The following is a 24314-nucleotide window of genomic DNA, read 5'->3' as shown; positions in this document are numbered from 1 at the left end:
AGTATTATTTTTTCTGGAAACTTTTTACTTTAACTATACATTTGAAAGACAAATATCATACTTTTTACTCCACTAAATTTCTATCAAGGTCCTTGAGTAGAAAGTAGGCTAGTAAGATCAGTCAGGGGATGCTTTTGGTTGCAGGGGTTGCATTTTGGTTGGAAATGAAAGTCGGTTTGACGTCAGAACACGACGTCGGATTGACGTCACAGAAGCCGATGTCAATCTGACGTCAGAACCCGACAGACGTTTGACGTAAGAACCCGACGTCGGACTGACGTCAAAACCCGACGGACAGACGTTGGATTTTGGTTGTAAATGAAAGTCGGGTTGACGTCAGAACCCGACGGATGTTGGTTTCTGATGTCAACCCGATTTTAATTTTCAACCACAATACAATAACGTCTGTCCAACGTTGGAGATTACCGTCAATCTGGTGTTGGATTCTGACATCAACCTGATTTTCATTTTCAACGCTGGGTTTGGTCTTCTAAATGCGAATTTTGTCATTGTTTTGGAGCACACTAGCTTATAGATAACAGTAAGGCTAACCAGATAGCACCGACTATTTGATGTGCATTTTACATCTGGAAGACATATTTTTAAGAGTGTTTGCTCATCTGCAATACGTCTATAGGACGTTTCCTGTCAGATGTCAAATAGACGTTTAGAAGATGTCAGTTTAACATACATTCTAAATCATTACATCTTAAAGACATCTTCTAAACGTCTATTTGACATCTGACAGGAAACTTCCTAGACGTATTGCAGATGAGCAAACACTCTTAAAAATACGTCTTCCAGATGTAAAATGCACATCAAATAGTCGGTGCTATCTGAGTATTCATTCTAAAAGCCAAAACACTTTTCATAGAGACTTTATATAGGGCACTCTTTGAGGGAACAGCCATTTGGGTATCTGAAACCATTGTGGATATTATTGAGTGCACTTATTCAATCTCACATTCAATCCCACTGACACAACCAATATCTGATTTACATGAATATTACTAGTCTTCTCGACTAGATGTCATCCTTTTTTTTTCTTTCTTGTTATTAAAAAAGGGGTCCCTGCCCCAGGATACATCGCCAATTTGGTGGTATAAATGAATTGAAAAAAGAATGCTTGTTTGGCAATGCGTGTTACAAAACCTACCCATCACACAAAACTTTCTGCATTTTTACATTTTTAAAAAGCCTTTAATATTTTTTACCAGTTTTACAAATGAGGACATCCCTAAAGGGAGGTTTTTTGGAGATTTTGTAAGGTTTTGGTCACTTCTGGGTATAAATTTGTGCCCAAAACATAGTTAAGCAGGTACACACACACACACACACACACACACACACACACACACACACACACACACACACACACACACACACACATATGTGTGTATGAAATTTGATACGCAACCAAAAATACATGCAAACTTGTATATGCATGTGTTTATATGTGAAATATATCAACTTTTATCTGAATGTGAGTAGATTTCCCACTACAAGTGACCATGTTGTTTTTAAATGCTACCCAGGAGCTAAACAAGGAATGTATGAATGAAGACACCAGATCTAAATATTCACAACAAACACCCTTTCAACATGAAACCAAGAAATGAGATCTACACTTTCACTGCCTCTCCCCACAGCCTCTCAAATGTTTGTATCCCCCAGTAGTAACTTACCACAGCAGGGGTAGGCTATGTACTACTGCGTTCATTGTTTTAGTGTTGTTGTAAAATACTGTCCACATGGATCAGTCTTTCTATTCTGAGGACTGATGACGTTCTTTGTCACCTTTTGCATGGCACAAGTTCATTCATCTTTCAGCAAGTGTCTGACATCATCTGAGCATTCATTATATAAAGAAATTGCAATCTGCAGGGCGACATACTGCAGAAGTGTGTTCAGATGGCACACGTGGGTTAAGGTTTTGGCAGTTCTGTAACCTAAATGACTTTGATGCCACAGATAAATTATACATTTTCAGGATCTATTTTTGGCTAGAAGAGTGTAGTTGCCAATCACTTCCACCACTAAAGCTGCCATAAATCCACCCAGGACAAGCGTGGGCCACATATGATCATAACGGTGGCTTGCTATTTTGTTGTGACAACATTACCAATGTTTTCTTTAGTAGTTACAATAAGGTAAGCTGAATAATTATAGACTTAATTGTGGACTAAACTGGTCTGACTGTTGGTGGGAGAACTTAGAAGCAATAAAACTCTATGCCAGATCCATAAATCTGAAGGTCCTCTTGCAGGCCATTTTGTCACAACAAATCTATCTATCTATCTATCTATCTATCTATCTATCTATCTATCTATCTATCTATCTATCTATCTATCTATCTATCTATCTATCTATCTATCTATCTATCTATCTACAATTATGGTATTCAGTATAGAAATCGTACAAATTACAAAAGTACGGTGTATAGAAAATAATAAATGAAAAAAAAAAACATAAAAAAAGTTTACAAAATGCTAAATAAAATAAAAGGGACGAGCTGAAAAATATGGAAAGGGAAATAATGTTATTTACTAGGGAAATAGATATTTACTAAATATGGTTAAACATTCGATTTTAAATCTGTCTGTCTCTCTATCTGGTCCTATTTCGGATCAAAAACTAAAACTTGCAGCGTTCACCCACCCATAATGTGAAACGATGTGAATGTGGTACAGCGTGAGGGCGGGCTTGTAGTATTGACGTCATCAGCTGGGTGTCTCTCGCCCGACTTTGGGCTCTTGTCTCCTCGCTCTCTCCCTCCCTGTGAAGCGAACAGGGGGGAGAGGATCATTAAAAAAAGCCAGGAACGGCGACAGTGACAGCGCCTCCGGCTCCGGCGCCTGTGCGCGATCCTCCAACACTCGCACCAATGCGCGCGCTCACCCATCTCCACCAGACACCACCACATCACACCACTGCGCCCGCAGTCTGATATTTACCCCCCATTTTATTGTTGTTGAGCATCCGACATACGACCAACCAACCATCGAGACGCAAACACTTTCATTTCAACCCTTCATCTGAATGACGGGCGGACGGTTCGACTTCGACGATGGCGGCACTTTCTGCGGTGGATGGGATGACGGAAAAGCCCACGGACACGGCATCTGCACCGGCCCCAAGGGCCAGGGCGAATACTCCGGGTCCTGGTCCAACGGGTTTGAGGTAGTCGGGGTGTACACCTGGCCCAGTGGGAATACATACAAGGGCTACTGGGCTCAGGGGAAGCGGCACGGGCTCGGCGTGGAGTCCAAGGGGAGGTGGCTGTACCGCGGGGAGTGGAGTCACGGATTTAAGGGTCGGTATGGGGTTCGCCAGAGTCTCAATACACCTGCCAGGTATGAAGGCACATGGAGTAATGGACTGCAAGATGGATATGGGGTCGAGACATACGGAGACGGGGGTGAGTTCAGCTAAACATCACTTGACCTATTTAATGTTCTTTAAAGTCTTGCGTAGGCTATATGTGATGCTGCTGCTGCTGCTGATTGAAATCAGGTCTCTGTTTTGTAATATAGGCTATCATTATAAAACTAAGGCCTCTTAAGTATAATATAAGGATTCTTTTTTTCTTCTTCTTGTTTTGTGAAAGATCAAAGCAACATTGTGCCTTGAGTTATTCCCACTGCCTGACTGTTAGATTTTGCCTATAAATCACGGTCTACAGATTTATGAAGCAGTTTGTCCATGCAGTTGAGTTGATGAATGGCGTATAACTGGACTGGTCAGCAGAAGTTGCTCATAGAGGTCATGGCTAATAATAGTTACATCTGCAACATGTCAAATGAAAGTTCTCCAGACTAGTAGACCAGCAGACAAACTCTTGTCTCAACTTATTCCTTTTGCAAAACATATTGTAACATGAAAGTTATGTGCCCTCATTTCAGTCGCTGGAAGTTAAATAGGCTATAAGAAAATGGGCATTTATTTAAAAATGAAGTTAAAAGTGTGGAATTGTCCACCATTTAATTTAATCTATACTTCTTCAAACGCCTAAAAATACAGTAACAATGTTTCACACATTACAAGTGGCATTTTGGTGGCTGTATATTTTACAGTTCATAAGCATAGGCTACTGTATATATTGTTAACTAATATCATGTTAATCTACAAATGTACTTGAATGTGCTTTGTATTGAAAAACAGACAAATAGGTGGTAAATTAGAAGGCCATAAGATGAACTGAAATTAATTAAATAATGCTATAACATTAACCAAGCAACATATTATAAATCACAACAAAAACATAATTTTAGCATTAATTTGTGGTAAATACATGTGTATTGCCATTGTAAAATATATATTTTTTTACACTATATATTTTAAAACTTTTTACTCTCAGAATTTCACTCTATAATTATTGTCCTATTAAATATATAGGCTATATAATTATAATACATGTTATACATGTATATAATATACTAATAACATTACTTACAGTGTATGTTACCTGAATAAAATTAATACCTGATATTGCAACATCTTTAAAATAACTAAATGTATATAGTCCAAATGTATTTTCTTACATTCAGAAATTGGTTTATTAAATATAACTAAGTTACAAAGTGCATAAACAACATTACTATTCAAATAACTTAACATTGCACAGTACATTATTAAGTATTTAAAGAAGAAATTTTAATCCAAGGTAATTTGATATTTCAACAAGACTTTGGCAAGAACCATGAAGTTTTCTTGAAATGTGGTGGCGTCAGAGAGTTAGGCCTACTGTCGAATTTATTAGGCAGGGTCACACATTACCACTTACTCATAACTCACTTTCATCTTCTGCAAAAAGTCCTGAAAGAACTGATAGCTCAGCTAGGCTGCTGAGACAGAGTGCTGCTGTGCACAGTATATATACCATAAGTCACTTCCATTCTGCCATTTTACCTGTTATTTGAATATTAGCTTCTCAACATTGCTAATCCTCTAGAGAAGGCAATGACATACGCAGAATGGAAAAAAGAAGTGTGATGTCCGCACACTGAAAGTAACAGCTCCAAACAACTTTTTATTGAAAGCTCGACGTTTCGACTATAAGGTCTTCATCAGACACAATGACATTCTTGACAATGACATCTTTCTTTTTTTCATTATTGTTATTTTGTTGTCCTGCACCTGAGCCCAGTTAGGGTGCGTGGGCTGTGCACACCTTTGTATTTTTGATTCTTCAAAGACATACGCATATCATAAGGAATTAATGGATAAATAAGAGTTATGGTTGGCTGGAGCCACAAACTTCACAACAGCTCAGATTACTCCCATGTTTTAAAATAGTGCTGGCTCTGCTGTTGAAGCTGTTAGGTCTGACAGGCTGGCGTATGAGATATAGGAGGGAGAGCTGTTCACTTCGTCAATTCACCGTCATAACGTGGATAAGATTACACCTGTATATTACTTGCCTGATGATAATTTATTCAGTTATAATCTGATGTTTTTTTATTTATGCATTTTGCTGAAGATAAAAAAAAAAAAACTCATTCTTAGACATGGAGGCAATAGAGAAAAAATGCCTAATGTTTATAGTGTGTACATGTATGAACTGTTCAAAAGTTTTGGGTCAGTAAGGGTTTTATCCAGCAAAGACACATTAAATTGATCAAAAGTAACAGTTGAGATATTTAATACTACAAAAGATTTATATTTCAAATAATTGCTGTTCTTATGAACTTTCTAAGAATCCTTAAAAAAGTTAAATATTAAGCAGCACAACTGTTTTCAACATTAATACTAGTAATAATACAATTTTCTTAGCACTAGTAAATTCTGAAAGATCATGTCACACTGAAGACTAAGAGTAATGACGCTGAAAAATTAGCTTTGCCATCACAGGAATAAAGTACCTATTAAAATATATAGACAACAGATATTTTAAATTGTAATAACATACTCTTTTACTGTATTTTTGATCAAATAAATGCAGCCTTGGTGAGCATAAGAGCCTTCTTTCAAAAACATTGAAAACTTTTAAACATTAGTGTGTTTTGAAAGATTTTATTCACTTTTTCTTATGGTAAATTGTTCTTAAAATGATTTATCAATTAGTGGACGCTTCCCTCCAGCAAGCTGTCTTTATTCTTGAATTCAGTCTTTTAATAGATTCTTTTAAAAGATTTTAGGAAATAATAAAAGAAGGCCTATGATTAGTACTTGCAGTTTAGAACTCCTTAAAATAGGAAATGGACATACCATTCACTAATACTGTGTTCAGTATTCATGGAATGCAAATAAATAAATGTAAATAATGAATAAATTATTTATTTAAAAAAAACATCTATTTATTTTAATTAATGTATCTAGTTCATTATTTAATCTAATTAGCTTGGAAATAATGTGATGCCTCAATAAAAAAAATCTAAACATTCCTTAAAATCATCAAAGCACCTAGACGTGTTAGTTTCTCTAGTGTTTTCTTTTGTATGTAATCCCTGTATTATGTGTTATGCAATATCTAGTCTAAAGTCTCTCTAATCCCTCTGCCAGGTACATACCAGGGCCAGTGGATGGGTGGCATGCGACACGGCTATGGCGTACGTCAGAGCGTGCCTTACGGCATGGCCACTGTCATCCGCTCCCCGCTGCGCACCTCACTGGCCTCCCTCCGCAGCGAGCAGAGTAACGGCTCTGTCCTGCACGACCACATGTCCGACAGCCCCGCTGGCACCCGCGGGGGCTTTGTCCTGAACTTCCACAGCGACAGCGAAGTGGGCTCCGGCAAAAAAAAGGGCCTCTTCAGACGGGGTTCGCTGTTCGGGAGCCTCAAGCAGCTTAGGAAGTCCGACTCCCGCTCCTCCATATCCAGCAAGCGCAGTTCGGCGCGAAGCGACGCCACCATGAGCCGCATAAGCTCTAGCGACGCAAACTCCACCATTAGTTTTGGTGATGGAGAAGTGGCAGACGAGTACCTGCCGACTGAGGACAACGTCGATGCCACCACGACCGAGTCGTACATGGGCGAGTGGAAGAATGACAAGCGGAATGGTTTCGGTGTCAGCGAACGCTCCAATGGGATGAAATACGAAGGGGAGTGGATAAACAACAAGCGGCATGGCTATGGGTGCACAATGTTCCCTGATGGGACGAAAGAAGAGGGGAAGTACAAAAATAACGTTTTGGTGCGTGGTATCAAGAAGCAGCTTATTCCCCTCAAAAACACCAAGACAAAGCAGAAAGTGGACCGTGCCGTTGAGGGAGCCATAAGAGCGTCTGCCATTTCCCGAACAAAAGTAGAAATCGCCACCTCAAGGTTAATGCTTCTTCCAGATTAATCCTACACCACACTTTCAATTGCATCTATTTATGAAAACATCTCAGCTCTTTATCTCATTCTCTTTCTGATCTCTTTTTTTCCTTTATCTTGCACATAAGACATAAGTTTCTACATCTAACTCACAATAATTACATTCCTCCAACCAACATAGCACATGCATGCTTTATCCCAAACTGTAAAGGAGCTAAATGCTGCTCATTCGCCCTCATGTGAATGAGTGAAACGCAGCAGGTAAGTGACCAGGCAAACAGGCAGGCAGCTATTGTGCAGAAGAGCCCCAATGAATAGTCTGTTTGCATGAGTGCCATCACATGCCCCCCGGCCATAGCTCTCATGCTGATCACATAATCAATGCAGAGCCAACAGGATGTACTGAATGGATGCACTGAATGAAGTCACAGAGGAATCAGGGGTGCCAGTCGTAACATTTATAATCATTTAATAAATGTTTAGAGGAGTAATTGCATGTACTGCATATACATTCCTAAGAGAAGTTAAGCACAGATGTATCAAGCTCAGAGGAGATACTTATGTAACTTCATGGTGTGGTGGGATGTGCAAATCAAATTGCAAATGCGTTTTCAAAGGCGACGCTGCTTCATACCTCTGAGATTGAATTACCATCAGTTATTTTTATATCTATCATACATAACACTTAATTATCAATTAAGTCACACATGGAATGATTAAGGGAATATCCATTACTGTTTTCTAAACGCCATTTTCCCACTTTAGAAAACCACTAAAAGTTCATTTTTTCTCTTGTAATTCATTGACAAAGCTTGCTAAAGGCACAGATCGATTTTTGCAAGTTGAAGCAGGTTGTGAAGATCAGAGTGTGTTAAACAGGAACTCAATAATGTTGTGTGAGCTGAGTGGTACCTCTGATTTATGTTAGGACATGTGAGCCTTTGTGCTAGTGCTGGCATGGTGTTGATTCTGAAGTTTAGGAAGTTTTCTCACTTGTGATCTCCTTTCAATTTGAGACACACATTTAGTTATTCATTTTTGTTCTTTTCCTCAGACATTGTTTTCTCTCTCATGAAAGGCACCAGATAGTAGTAAGAATGACAACGTTATGCTTAGAGTGATAACTCAAAACTCATAACCAAAAATGGACATTCTGTCATCATTGAACCCTCATGTTCCAAACTTGTACTGTTTGAAATCAGTGAAACACAATATGTGAATCTTTTAAGAATATCCTCGGCTCTCTTTTTAATATGGGTGAATGAGGGCTGGGGCTGTCAAGCTCTAAAATGGTCAAAAAGCACCAAAAAATATCATAAAAATGATCCATATTACTTATATGCTGGAAAACATTACACTCACCCCAGCTTTCCTTGCTGTGTTCAAAAGAGTTCAGTAGGGATGTCAGATTTGTGAATGAATTATTCTTTTGAGTCTGAGCTTTTCTGTGAGTCAGTTGATTCAGTTCACAAAACAGATCTGAATGATACAGTTTAATGAATCAGACCGATCTGGTTCTCGATTTCAGATCTTTTTAAAGCTTGAAGGCTCCAGTCCTAATTGTTTGTAATTTCAAGAGCGACCAGTGCATTATTTCTCCTTTTCTGATTTATGAAGGAAAGAAAGTATAATGACACACTATTCTTTTTTGTACTTCTTTAACAGTATTTAGTATTACTTTATTGCATTTTTCATTGTTTTCAAGCTTGAACGTTCTGCTTAGCTCTATTAATGCAGTTATTTACTTCTTTCTGTCATCACAAAAACCGTGTCCATGTCCTGTTCATTCATTACCATGGGCTTCTTTCTTATAGCTGAAAGAGTATGAATTTTAATGAAATCTGCTGTAATGAGGCTTGCACAGTCCATGTAGCTAATGAAATAGTAATATGTCCCAGAGCTACTGGATGAATAAAATATCTCAGTGCCTTTGAAGATTGTTAGGGAGAGAAGTGATAAGCACTGTAAGGGTTCATGGAATGTGCAGAGAGTCTGAGGCTTCAGATTGCCTTGAAGGAGTCTAGAAAAAAAGAGCGAGAGAGGGTTCTCCAGCTCTCCGGCCTGTGCTCTCTCACACATGTGCACACTGTGTCAGCACTGAGCCTGACTAAATAAGGCAAGGCAGGAGCTGGCTTCTCAATCGCTGACAAGAATATAGTCTTGCAGCCGTCACTGATACAGTAGCCAGTCTGCGTCCTGTTATCATCTGTTAGAGCACTCAGGTTTAGAGCCGTGTGTATGTGTGCGTTTATCCTGTCATCACAGACTTACTTTTTAACCTGGCAATCATAATTCCTGCCAAAATATAATAGTTATTATTGTATACTGTATGTTATTTAGTTTCATTTTATTCAATACTTTTTGTTAATGACAGTGGTGAGGAGACTGTGGAGACTATTTTGGTGGAAACTATTAATTATTTAATTTTTTTGAGGTGATTTTTAAAAAAAAGTTGATTTTATGAAAGATCCTGCAAATTTGTAGATTTGGTCAAGGCTTTAACAGGCGGGATTACCTGAACAGATTAACCATCTTTTTTAATCTTCTGTTTGTCCTCCACAACAGTTTGTGTAGATCAGTGTTGTATAAAGTACTAGAAAGCAATACTTGAGTAAAAGTACAAGTATCATACTAGAAAAAGACTTTGGTAAAAGTGAAAGTTACCTTTTAGAATATTACTTAAGTAAAAGTCTTAAAGTATCTGATATATACTGTACTTAAGTATCAAAAGTAATTTTCTGATATTTAATGTACTTAAGTAATTGAAGTAGAAGTAAAAGTAAATTATTATTTTTTTAACGGTTAGAACTTTGATTGTGAACTTTATTGTGGCTTTATTGTGGCTTTATTGTGGGGTGGGTGGGTGGGGAAGTTGTTGGGATGTAAAAAAAAAATAATCTTGCATCACAATATGCAATATTGACTAATTTGGATAAATATTAGGTACACAAGATAGGCATTAATTTTTCTCAAGAAAAAAAATCTCACCTAATGCTGTAAACATACAGAGAGCCCTATCAGATATAAATATAATGCGTTTTTTATCATAATAACAACTTTATTTAATGATATAAGTAAAAATATAATAAATATGTAATATAGTACACATATTTAGCTAAATACTCTCTATAGCTCTTTTTTTCTAGCCAACTAACGTGCTATAGCCTATATTATGGTCATCAAATGGCTTTCCTGAGGTAGGCTAAATGTTATGTGACATAATTGTTCTCCAGGTGTTTTACTGACCCTTTCCGCGGTTGAAAAACACTGATTGATCGATATTATGTATGATGAATATACATTTCGGTAAGTTGTACTGTTTCTTTTAACATTGTTCATTCGTGTTTATTTACTATTAGCTAGTATAGAAGATCGGTTCACGTGCGCTAGGGATCTGTCACGTCACATTTACAAGTGCCAAAACGGTATTTATTGTTTGAATTTCGTAATAAAAAGCTGAGATTTTTTTCTATCATATTAACCTGCTCTGTCTAGTCTGTCGGTCTCCGTGTCCTCTTTGCTTCGCGATTTTTCTGTGCGTGAGAAAATGGATGTGTGGCGTGAAAGCGTGTGAAAAGTGTCAATTGCGTGTGTCTCACGGTGAATGCGTGAGAGTTGGCAGCTCTGTGTCAGGGTGGTCGTCTACGATAACGGGAGGTCCTCCAGTAGGTGCTTGTGCTTCCATGGCGGTTTCATTTGTGCTTCCTCCTCCTTTGGCATGGCAACAAACAACCATTACGCTGAAATAGAGCGCGCGCCGTGCGGAGCGTGCGTAATGCAATCTAGCAGTGATTCGCCAAACCTCTCTTATTGCAGTCGCACACATTTCTTCTGATTTTATTTTGTAGTAACGAGTAACGAAGATGCTTTGTGGAAATATATCGGAGTAAAAGTATACATTTTATCTAGGAAATGTAGTGGAGTAAAAGTGAAAGTTGAAATAAATTTAAATAGCGAAGTAAAGTACAGATACGTGAAATTTCTACTTAAGTACAGTAACGAAGTATTTGTACTCCGTTACATTACAACACTGGTGTAGATAAATGTTTTTTTCTACTTTATATGCTCCGTTTTGTAGTGGTTTGATGACTGCGAAATACATTTTATGTTGTAAAGTTCCCATAGGCACACTTATGCTTGTTTGATGTCTGTCCAAGGCAAACATTTTGCATATGCGATTAATTAAATATGCTACCATTCCAAAGTTTAAGGAAGGATTTTTTTAAATATTTTTGAAAGTATTCTCCTATACTCACCAAGGCCACATTTATTTAAACAAAAATACAGTAAAAAGAGTAATATAATATAATATAATATAATATAATATAATATAATATAATATATAATTCTCTAAGAATTATGAGATTAATCACGATAAAACATTTGTAGTGATTTGCAGCCCTCTAATGTGAAAATAACTTATCAATGTTGTCCGGCACATCAGTGTGAATATCTTATAAACTACTAGTACTATAAGAATATGTACAGAAATGTACGTTTGCAAAAGCTAACTGGACAGATCAGAATCGAGACACGTGTTGAGTTGCTGTGAGCTCAAGCTGGGAGGATGTGCTCCTTTTCACATCTTTATCTGAGCTCTTGTGTGTGATAGAGTGGGCGAATGTGAGGAGACACTGCCAAATTAAAACCCTCAGAATTTCTGCAAGTGCTCCATCTGTCGCCTAGGAGATGTTCCCTGGCTCAGACTCCAAAGAATATTACATTAGGTCTATTAACGCCTAGAGAAGATACTGCTTATTACTTGGCTGACAAATAGAGTGTAGATGCTCTCTTAATATTATATTAATATTATACATGTCTTGTGTGTTTAAAGGAGCCATGCTTGTTTATTTTAAATAGTTTGGAATTCTAATCAGTAGTAAGTAGTTATATTTAAAGGGACAGTTCACTCAACAATGAAAATTATATAATATAAAATAATATTTTTCCTCCCATCTCATACTTTTTTCCACCCGCGTGTCATTTTAGGGGCTCCGTAGCATTGTTATACCAAAAATTAAGTACATTTTCACTGATAATCTATACCACTAAATGTTATTGATGTCTTTCCAGATGCATAAATGTGGCAACAATAGTAAATAAATGACTTTTGAAGATTTCATATTTGGGTAAACTATTCCTTTTAAATTCCTTTTACATGTTTCATTTCACAATTTGCACTACTGTATAGAGTCTGTAAAATTTTGTTTTTGAAAGAAGTCTCTTGTGCTCACCAAAGATGCATTTATTTGATCAAAAAACAGTAATATTGTGGAATATTGCAATTTAAAATAACTGATTCCTATTTGAATATTTATTTAAAAATTGTATTTATTCTTTCAGCATCACTTCAGTCTTCAGGGTCACATGATCCTTCAGAAAATCATTCTAATATGATGATTTAATGCTCGAGAAACATTATTATTATCAACGTTGAAAGCGGTTTCGTCGCTTAAAGTTTTTGTGGAAACCGTAATACATTTTCCTCAGTATTCTTTTAATAATAGAAAGTGTTTATTTTTTTCCCTTTACTGTCACTTTTGATCAATTTAATGCATCCCTGATTAAAATTGTAAATTTCATTTAAAAAAAAAACTGACCCCAAACCTTTGAATGTTGTGTTCAACCTTTGAATGTGAGCTGATCTGTGCTGGGATGGTTTGGGCAGAACCATAATAAAGCATTCATCTCGCTCTCACAGAGTATTAGAACTGCTTTTGCTCTATACAAGCGCCAGACCCGTATATTTGTTTTAGTGCTACCACACCATGACACGACTCTCTAAATCAAGCTTACATTATATATTCCTCCTATTTAATGTTTCATTTATCATCATTATTGCAATTCTCAGTAGAGGACCAGTGTTATATGTCTCAATTATACTGTACCATGTATATACAGTGCAGACCTTATTACTCAAGCTTTGTTTTTTAGAAGGAAAATAGAAGGCTGGCTAGTTTAATTCATTCAGCCAGAGCTTTAGATTCAATAATTTACTCGCACAGCTCTTCTTAGAATGTGTCCCGAAAGCTCCTCACCACAGTTAAAGACTATGATCCCTTAAAAGCAAGCTTAGCATAACAGTTGCAATGTGGATGAACTTCAAAAGATACTTTGTCTGGATTGGAATGTTTCATGACAACTCAAGTAACACTTTATGACTTCATTCATGTTAAGATTACATGGCCTGGTAAAATATTGGTGCAAAGAATACAAAAAACAATAATGGTTAATGCAATTTTTTACAATGAGAGAGAAGATGATATTAATATTCATATTTTACTCTGTATATGCGATGGGAATATTTAAGTAGGACGCTGCCTAAAAGAAAAACAGACCAGTTTGACTGATATGTTTAAACCAACTAAAAATAGGTTTGATGTCATGAGGCCTTTCAGTGCTCATGGCACTGCATATCTGTATATGAAGGCATTATATTGTAACATACATCTGTACACAAAACTGTCTTAACTGACTTACTCATGCATACATCCTCTTAACGAGTGTTAATCCGATGGGTTATTTAAGGCATTTTGGGGCTGATACAAAAAAACTAAGTTATATTTAAACGTTTTGTGGATTAAATATGGAGTAGTTTGCTGTATATTAAATATTGACACTATATTTACAATGGCTTTGGAGGCACCATAAAACTTTTGCATATTACATTGATTTTAATGCTCTTATAGTGTCCTAAAAAGTTTATTTTTAAGTCTTTTTTATAAGTCTTATGTACTAGACCATTAATATAGAGACGGTTTGATCATTTATTTGATTTGAGCTTTAGTAGGAAAACCAGTGTTTAGAGTTGTTTGAGAGTTTAGAGAGTGTTTGATTCGTTAAATTGACTCTTGATTTGAAGATTTGTTTGCATCATTACTCAGAAATGCTCCTTGCATTAAAAATTTCATAGCAAATACCTATATATAAACATTATCACAAGACTGAAAAAATATATTAAGACACACTACGGTTCAAAAGTTTGGGGTCAGTAAGATGTTTAATGTTTTTGACATCTTCTGTGATGGCTAAGCTGAATTTTCAGCATCATTTCAGTCTTCAGTGTCACATCATCCGTTAGAAATGCTGATTTAGTGCTCAATAAACATTTCTTATTATCAGTGTTGAAAACAGTTGCGCTGCTTAATATTTTTGTGGAAACGGTAATAACGCAGGATTATTTGATGAATAGAAAGTTCAATAGTTAGCATTTATTTGGAATAGAAATCTTTTGTAACATCACATTATGTCTTTACTGACACTTTTGATCAATTTAATGATCCTTGCAGAATAAAAATATATTTTTTTTTAATCTTTTTGATCCCAAACTTTTAAACGGTAATGTATGTTGAACACTGTTTAATAGTGTTTATCAGATATTATCAGAAGACTGAAAAAGCTTAAGATCTTTTGAAATAAATATGTATATATTGCTCAGCCCTAGATATTTGTATATTGACAGAGGACAGTCTTGTACTCTTTCCAAAGTTTAATGCCAACAATTAGCTCAATTTGTAGCATCATTCGCTTTTTATAAATAGGAAAATGAAAGCAGTACACAGTATAGTAACTTGATTCTTAGCTTGTTAATGAATGCATCTTTGTGTGCTTGTTGTGAGCAGCTCTGTGGACTCTGGCCATGCAGCCACTGCAGTGGTGGTGACTGACAGTGCCAGGGGCAGTGTTAAAATGATGCACTCTTCTCCCATATCTTATCTTCCAAGCTGTCTGACTCCAGCTCTGTGTCTTTGCTTTACCCAGAACCGCACACGCCAGGGCCAAAGCAGAGGCAGCTGACCAGGCCGGTCTGTCTGCCAGCCAGGACTCTGATATCGCCAGGGCAGTGGCCAGAGAACTGTCCCCCAACTTCCATCAACCAGGTATCCCACCATCCATGCACACATTCGCTTTCTCTCATGCATACACACACGTTTTATATGCCCTTTCACCCCTCCCTAATTACTCCCTTTGTGTCCTTGTCTTTGTGTCTGGGTCAAGTGTCTCTTTTTTTGCCTCCCTGTCAAGCAAAGAAAAAGAGAGCAGATGCAATTGCAAATGAGTTTTGAAGGGGGAGGAATATCATTTGCATAAATTATCTACTGCTTCTCTGAGCCCAGCTCCAACTGCTTTTAATAACTGCAAATTACTTAAGAAAACATTAGGGTCAAGAGGTGTATGCGTGACATTGTCTGTATATTTTATTGTATAACATTATATTATATATATCCTAACCACTGGGTACGAAGTGGTGGACAAAGTACACATCAAGTGCCTGAGTAAAAGTACAGATACCCTAAAAAAATATTACTCTAGTACAAGTAAGAGTACATACTTTCAATTTCACTTGAGTAAAATGTTTAAGAATTAAAAGTACTTATCCATGAACCATGTTTATTAATTATTCTAGCCAGCACTAGTATGAATAGTCATTAGTCAACAAAGATTAGTGCAGACTATAAAATATGTATTGATTTGCAAATAAGCAAACTTTTTATTATTTTACCCAAACCACTTATACACTAGCAAAACATTAAACTTCAGTATACTAAAATAAGTTACTGATAATTTGAGTATGCAAGCAAGTGAAATAATATACCATAGAGTAATTTAAAAATGAGGAAAAACTTAATTTGTGTAGCTAAACATCTGGCTACAAATACAATACAATGTACAGACGACACACAGGGCAAACTATATTAAAATTTAAAGATGAACACTATTGCAAACATATGAGTTTATATCATTTGAAACTTTCGTTATTTGACCTAAAACCATCATACAGACGGTGACATGTCCACACTGAAGAATTTCAATGTGAAAAAAGAAAGCTTTTTTAGTAGATTTAGTTCACAGATAACTGACACTCATGACCTTAATATGGTTTCATTTATTGTAATCAATTTACAGTAAATTCGGCATTATAACTTACTTTTCACGCCATCAGTCTCGCGCATATTCAAGCTCTGATGATATCCTGGTGCTTGGCTCATTTTGACTGGATCATTAAATCAGTGAGTTGTTGATTAAAGAACAGCTGCAAGCAGATCAGTCCGGTTCACAAAGGAATTGTTCTGTGTGATTTGTGAAACAATTCATCAGGTTCATTGGAAAGAAACAGCTTGGTTATGAATCGGGCATCGCTTTCATGTCTCAGAGGGGGTGGTGTTTTTTTCAGTTCGAAATGAGGAATATGTTTTTTTGAAATATAGTAAAAAGCACAATAATATGCTTTAGTGTGAAATAAAAGTTTTGCGAAAAAGTAGAGATACTAGAAAAATATACTTACAGTAACAAAGTAAAAATGCTTTTTTACTGTCCAGTGTCCACCACTGTATGTTAGCATTTGATAAATGTAACATGGCCCATGCATGTATGATTCATATCAATAATATCACATCAACCTCAGTTCGGGGAGGCCAGAGTTTCTTCAACCACTTTGCTCATATAAAGCCTTTTTAAAGCCAAAAAGCCTTTGGCATTTGTCCATACATTACCAAATGGTTTTGGGATAATTCCCAAACACTCCAAGTGGACTCCTTAAATCCCCTACCCCCCAACTCAATTGCAGGTTTGCATGGCTGGCCAGTGACATCTTTCTTATGAAGTTAAATGTATTTTACATTTTGTGGATCGCTACGGATACGGCTGTTCAAAACTATTCTTGCTTCCTGAAATACTTTGCATCTCTACTTCCAGGATTCAAAATAGCGGCTGTTAAAAAACAAATTAGTCGTTGCAGTCAAACATGTTTATTACAGCAGTCAGGTATTTGAACAATAGCCAGTTTTGACAGAACAATCACAGTGGGATTAAATCTGCTGTTTAGGGGAAAAATTCTCTATGAAGAGTTTTCCCCCATCACCATGTCCCTTTATATGCTCCGTCATTTTCCAACTCATGAATTGAAATGGAGACGATTCTTCGGACTTGCGTTGCCTGCACATGTTTTAGGTAAATATTGTCCAGGTCTAGTCAGGCTCATTCATTTTTCTTCAATATAATCTTGCTGCAGAAATCACGTCTTAAAAAAATTGGGATAAAAATAACAAATATTTATATTAGTAAGACACACTCATTTTAGTTTACAATACGTTTAATTTCACATTAGGCTGCTGCAAGTACATTTGAAAGCCACATTATGATATACAATCTTACAGACTTAATAAAAATCACCTTAATTCAATGCAGTGAGGCTGATAAATTCTCATGTGACCTGCAGGCTCTCCCAGAAATATTAAAATGATTTTCTTTGCCTCATCATAGCATCAACATAATGTTCTCAGGGGAACAACATGGACTGAAAGGGTCCTGAAATGTACTTACAGTTTGTTTGTTTTTTGAGAGTGCTTGTTGTCAAGGCTCTCCGCGGATGAGCTGTTCCACACTTCAGCTTTGTAAAAAGGCTGATAAACGGTGTGATTTATTCGCAGTCTTAGCCTGGCCCTGGACACGATCCAGTGCAAGTTCTAGAAAGCCCATCTGTGTCAGCTGTGAGGCCACTCTGGCCATACCCGTGGTCTAGAGAATCTGGAGAATGACTGGAAGCTCAGACTTGAATCATAAAAGCAAGTGGCAAAGTTCTTAATGTCCATCCCTGTATATACACTAACAGACTGAGACTTTGAAAATGTGAAATTGCATCTGCGCTGGCAGTTTATTCTGAGCTTGATATTCACAAGCAGCACTCTTGAGTATTGAGCATTTGAGCCGCATTTAGATCTATCAAGGTCTTTTTGTCAGACAGTAATAATTTGATCTTATTACATTTGGGTTTTATTAAGATTCAGATGTTGAGTCTATATAAAATGTAATAAAAATAAAACAAAATATTAAATTGATATAAAATACACATATTAAATAAAAAATTAATATTGATATCTAAAATATAAAACTAATTATGTCTTTCTTTATACCTTTTTAAGGCCCTGACTATATCAAGCAGAGATTCTCCAGTGAGCCCATTGAGATTAAAGAAGTACCAGAAGAAAAGAAAGAGAAATCACCTTCAGGAAGTCCGCACTTTTATCGCAAAGGCACAACCCCAAACCAGTCCCCTTCCCAAAGCCCCGGTCCTACACCACCTCCCTCACCCCCCCTCAGCAAGAAAAAGCCCTTCTTTAACAGAAGCGCCCCTAAAGCCATCAAAGAAAACAAGCCCCCTTCTGCCGAAAACCTGGCAGCGGGCGTCACCAAGGCTACTTCCAGGATATCAGAAAAACAGGAAGTAAAACAGGATGTAGTACCTGTAGCCAAACCCTCCAAGCCGCCGGCGCCGGTCGCCAATGCCTCCAGCCCTGGGAACGGTGAGCTGCACTCCCAGTATCATGGATACTTTGTGAAGGCTGAGGTGATGATGCCACCTGATGATCTGGAGGATGAAGAACACCATGTAATGCCGACTGCTCTTGCCAGGATGCCCCCACCTGCAAAGCAGTACCGTGCACCGACACCCAAACCAGTAATGGCCAAAGAGAGCAAACCCGAGCCCAAACTGAAGAAACAAGAATCATTGAAGCCAAAGAGCCTAGCAGAAACTAAGAAAGCCAGCATGGAAATTACTACTGACATTGTTGAGGAGGAATCAGTAAGTAGCTGCAATATGCATGACATTTATTGCTAAAATGACTATTCTTGACTGCATACTGAATAACATAACTGTGCTCTTTGCACAGTATTTCGAAAATGTTATTTTTCACAGATGCATGATATCTATATAATCAATATTAAAATTCTATATTATTTATTTAAAAAAAGAGATTTTTGAGATTACCTAAACATTATATTTAGCTGTGTTATTAATGTTTTAAAGAGTTAGGGCCCTATTTTAACGATCTGAAACGCAAGTATCAAACGCAAAACGCAAGTAACTTTGTGGGCGGATCTCGGGCGCTGTTGCTATTATAACGGCGGGATAAATGACTCTTGCGCCCAACGCAAATCTAAAATGGGTTGGTCTGAAGTAGCTACATTACTCATAGGTGTGGTTTGGGCGTAACGTGCAATAAACCAATCACAGCGTCATCTCACATTCCCTTTAAGAGCAGGCGCGTTTGTTCCATGGCGGATTGCTATTATAATGGCGGATTTGCCAGGCGCACGCCAGGAGCGGTTCTCAGCTGAGGAGAACTACGTTCTCGTCAGGGCCGTAAAAGACAGAGAAGTGACATTGTATGGGGATGGGAGAAACCCACCCAAATAAGCTTCGGTTAAACAGGCGTATAATAATTTGGGTAAATATGTAAGCTAGATTTATGTCTATTTTTTCACATCTTCATGGACACCACAATGATTTCCCTCGCGTGGAATATTTTTCCTTGTAATTATGTATGGTTTGTGTATCTGTGTAGATGAGAGAAGCAAAGTGTATGCGCATTGTGCACGCTACATTATGGCCAAGCATGCGCCCTTAAAATAGCATATGAACGCGCCACTGAAAACGCGCCACTGACTTTAGACTAGGTTTTTCCTGGTCTGTGGCGGAATTGTTTTCTGGAACTGCAAAATAGCACCAGGGAACGTTTGCGCCGGAACACGCCTCCTCTTTTCGCTGAACCGCCCCCGGGAGCGCAAGTTCATTTCCTAGTTTACTGACGTGCGTCTGTGGAGGGAAAAGTCTGCTGTGCGTCGGGTGCAAAATAGGAATGAAACATGCGTCGGTGTACAAAGTCAATTGCGCTGGGTGCAAGATAGGGCCCTTAGTGTTTAAAATTAGTTTAAATTAGTTACATGACGGTAAAGGTATGAATAGTAGAATGTAATACTGCAATTAAATATACAATATTGGCTAATACCAATACATTAGAAAATATCTAATTTCGGCCAATAAATCAATATGGTACTGATATATCATTCATCCCTTCACTACTTATATGCACCCTTTAGGGGTAAATAAAGTACAAAGGTGTACCTTTTGAAAGGGTAGCTCCCCAGTGACAGCTTTTGTACCTGTTTTTTTTCTTTTCTGAGATTGTATATAAAATGATTTAGTTGTTAGTTTTACATTTACATTTATTTAAACACAATATTATAGAATTTAAATATTGGCCATTTATCGACCATAAAATGAAAATGATTATCGGCTTTTCTGTGTTGGCCAGAATATTTTCAGTTGCTGTTTGAGAGCAGGTGGCGTTTTGAGTTTCTCTACATTCGATTGCTAATCTACAGCTTTGTCTCTTGTTGGTTCTTCAGGGTCCCAACTCAATATTGGTCATTCTAGTGATGCTGATAAATATTGGACTGGCAATTATTTTTGTCCATTTTCTCACTTGATGGAACATTAAACTCAGGTAAGACTCTCGCACTCAAATGGAGGATTTTTGCAGGTTGCCATAGAACCTGATCTTTGCCCCATGTCAGTCACCAACTAATGTAGTCTACCTTACTCTTGCCATGTAATTGCAGCTGTGCCTGAATGTTATTCAACATAATTACTTACCCTCTAACTGTTTCGACCCTTCAGTGAGCTCATGAAAACTAGCGGCATAGGCCCCTAATTCTCCGCAGTTGCGTCAATGGCCTTTAAAACAAAATGACGCCAGTCAGACTCAGACACAGGCAAAGGACTGGACGACTGGAATTAGAGCAAATCATGGGAGAAAGACGAAACCCGGACCATTCGACCTGAGCCAACCCAGTTCCTCTGGCGATGATTTGTTACTCGCTTGGGCTCTGAAAGCTGAAGCAAGCAGTCGTTGGGAAAGAAAAAGAATCTGCTGATCCAAGCCGTACCCAGTCAAGTGCATGTCCACCCCCGCTGCTATGGGGAGGGGTGGAATGGGGGGACTTAACTGGATATGTTCGGAGATGCACTTTTAGTTGACAGAAGCAAACAGCTGCCTTACTATTTTACCAACTGACGTTTTAAAGGGGAGATGTGCAGTGGGTTGCCAGTGTGTTTGGGCAGCAGGAGTGTGTACCAGTGTCCGCTTTCCACTTGGTTCAAAACACCATGCACATTTTGAAAGGGTCACTTGCCAGTCTTATTCCATTACCCATCTCTACAGCCTTGTCTAACATCTGCTCCTGTTTTAGGAGATTCATCCATGACACGCCTGTGCATGGTACTGGTTTAACGACTTTGTCTTGACGTTTTTCTTTCTGTTGTGTTCTTTTTTCTGCACCTGTAGCTAAAGATGATGAAAATATCTCTAGCCTGTTGAATTCTCATTCTCAGAAATCAAACTTGAAAATAACAGCATGTTACAGTTGTAACTTTAAGATGACCTACTGAGAAAACAAAATCAAATATTATTTATTTAAATATTGGCTTTTGAAAAATGCAAGTACAGTGCGTGGTTTGATTAAAAACAAAAAATTTATTTGAAGTATTATTTTAAAATTGTGTGTATTTTTCTTTAAAAAAAAAAAAAAGAATGGTATGTTTGTAGTATGTTTGACATTGTACTTATTGTAGGGTATAATGCATGGCTTTTATTTTTTGAGAAATGACTAAATGTTACATTTTGCACCTTTAATCTTCATGGCCTGATATACTGTGCCCTCTAACCCCCCACCGACCCCTACACCCCCTCGCTCTACCCCTTAACTTGACATGTGCAGAGCGGTACCTGCCTCAATATTATGCCTGCAAAATTGTGTTGAATACATTCAGGTCGACCCACTGGTTATAAATGCGAATGTAGAGATGGCTGCCTTTAAAGAATTTATAACAGTGTTATAGTTTACCTCAGACAATATGTGATTTTTGAAATGCTGTCTTAATTAGGAATTTTGTGGAAATCTGCTGTTATTCTCCATTATTTTAGTCTGGTGGTGCATGAGGATGTGGTTGCAATTAATGTGCACATGGTGCGTTTGCACCAGTATTTAAATGACAAATGTATACATATAAATAGATATATTTTATATACAAAGTCAGAATATATTTAGTCAACAGTTGGACACTTAATGGCCTTGACTAAAATTACAGCACAGCATCTTTTGCTGATTGATTCGAACATCCTGCATGCGCGTTGTATTTGGTGGCCACGGATGTGGGGCTGTATGTGTCGTGTGAAGAATGAATTTCAGCAGTAACAGGCTGACTATTTTTACAGAGGTTTTGTCAGACTGCGAGAGTATGTGAGAGGGAAGGAGGAGGGAAGAGAAGAGCATCAGAATGGATGATGGCTTGTCATTTGACAAGAGAGATTAATCTTCAAATGTAGAACAGACTTATTTTTAAAGAACTATTTCTTTTTTCCTTTTTGTGGCAGGGGGAAACGCCATTGATTTACACTCATCGGCTATGTACATGGCTATTTTTAATTTGTTTGTTTTCTATTTCTGTTTATATTCCACCCTGACCTGATGCATATTAGATGTAATTCAAAGTTCCCCATGAAATTTGGCATTTGTTAAATAAATAAAGATTTTTGTCATTTTGTTTCTAAGCATCTCTTTTACCAAGCAAAGTTAAAATTTCTGTATTTAAAAAAAAACCACGAAGTATTTAAGATGTTTTGGTGTAAAACAGCATTTAACTCTTTCGTGCTGTCACGATTGAAGATCCAGCGTAGCTCTTACTGGGTCAAATTGACCGTACAAAACTTCACAGTGGAAGAATCCAGGCTGCATTGAAGTTTTAGGCTAAAAAGTTGCAGTAAATCTGTGTTAAAGAATAAACCGGGTAAAAAAAAAAAAAAAGGACCTGCAACAGCACGGAAGGGTTAAATACGGCATTTGAAATGGCTTTAATATGTCAATGTAATATCTTCACATTTTCAAACTCATTTGAATGTATTGTTTTCATTTTAAAGGTTGATGAAAGTTTTGATATGAACTGTCCCACACACCTTAATAACACTGAAACGTATATATGAAGAAATGTTTTTTTTTTTTTTTTTTTTTGGAAATTATTGATAAAAATTATAATTAAAAAGGTGACTTTGCAAAGTCTTGATGCATGTTCTGACATTATTTTATCCCATTTCATTGACCAGCACCCAGTCCAAATCATATAATAACCTATTATAAGTCAAAGAAGAGTTTTAAATGATTATACAGATTAATACAGAAAATTATTAGACAGAGTACAGCTCAGACAGGGGGCTCCCATTACTGCCTCTCTAAGTGCAGGTATGCTTTATTTTAGAGTGGTCCTTCCCCCTCGAGTGTGAAAATTGTTCCTTGTCTAGAGGATTGCTTTGGTGATCCTAAGACCAAAATAGTGCGAAGCAGCTGCTGTTGGCTGGTAGAGGGTCGTATTTGAGCACCATGAGAGTTGCGCCAGCCTATGTCGTCTCTCTCCTCCTCTGAGCTCACTGGAGCGAGTGGAAGGTCACCCACCAGCTGCTTTGTTATTCTCTTTTAGTATATGAACATGGACCCCATAGTGGACTACAGTTAATATAGAACGAACCTTAAATAGAGGCTCGATCAACAGACATAACACTCGGAAGTTCTGTTGCTCATCAGCCACAGCCATTAGCGCCTAATCTCACGTGACATTTTACCTCAAAAACCTCCCGCTGACGCACGAACAGGAAGAGGATCACACAGAGGTACTGTATGTCACGTAGTCACATGACATCAGAGTCAGCCGTGTTGGTATTTCCTCCAACTTCAGTAGCCTAGGTCGTGTCATTGTTTGCATCGTTTTTAAAAAAGTTCTCTCGCACAAATGGTTGAGACAAACTTAGAACCTGTGTAGTTTGAGGAATATTTTGGTGGGAATTGCCAAGGTTAAACATTTGTGGCATGTGAATGGGAGACAGTGAGAAACCTCAACCATCTCAAGCTACATACACCGGCTCATATTTCACAGGTCATCACTTCTAAAGAAAAGGCTTGCGGTAAAGAGCCATTTATGAATGGAGTGGATTTTTTTCAGTGGTCTTCTAACAAGAAGCAAATTGTTTTAGATTTATATATGCTCCAACATGTTTCCCCCCCCCCAAAAAAAAGTTATTAAATTATTAAAGTAATTAACTTAAAGTCCTATCACAAACGCTCGAGGGCACAGACGATGATCATTCCTTAGTTCAAAATGACATGTAGGCTAGTACATGTAACAAATGAAAACATTTTTGCACCTCAACTTCCCTTTTGAAAC

At 37.5% G+C, this 24314-nt stretch overlaps 1 protein-coding gene across 3 annotated transcripts; it reads left to right on the top strand.

The window, feature by feature from the left end:
* Window positions 1-2705: 2705 nt before the first annotated feature.
* jph1b (junctophilin 1b) lies at window positions 2706-22646 on the top strand. 3 transcript variants are annotated; one of them, XM_079876117.1, is made up of 6 exons: window positions 2706-3418; window positions 6502-7264; window positions 15020-15138; window positions 18181-18842; window positions 20450-20547; window positions 22318-22646. In XM_079876117.1, exons 1-5 carry the CDS (start codon window positions 3040-3042, stop codon window positions 20528-20530), a joined length of 2004 nt encoding a protein of 667 aa, XP_079732243.1. In that variant the 5' UTR covers window positions 2706-3039; the 3' UTR covers window positions 20531-20547; window positions 22318-22646. The 3 variants fall into 3 exon arrangements, with proteins under 3 accessions (XP_079732243.1, XP_079732245.1, XP_079732244.1); XM_079876119.1 differs by having other exon boundaries at window positions 2764-3418; window positions 22477-22646; XM_079876118.1 differs by having other exon boundaries at window positions 2764-3418; window positions 20721-22646.
* Window positions 22647-24314: the final 1668 nt, after the last annotated feature.

The sequence above is a fragment of the Squalius cephalus genome (genome assembly GCF_949319135.1).
Source record: "Squalius cephalus genome assembly, chromosome: 7".
In the NCBI taxonomy this organism is placed as follows: Eukaryota; Metazoa; Chordata; class Actinopteri; order Cypriniformes; family Leuciscidae; genus Squalius; species Squalius cephalus.
The sequence above is the reverse complement of the archived record's forward strand: the minus strand, read 5'-3'. Positions and strand labels throughout refer to the sequence as shown.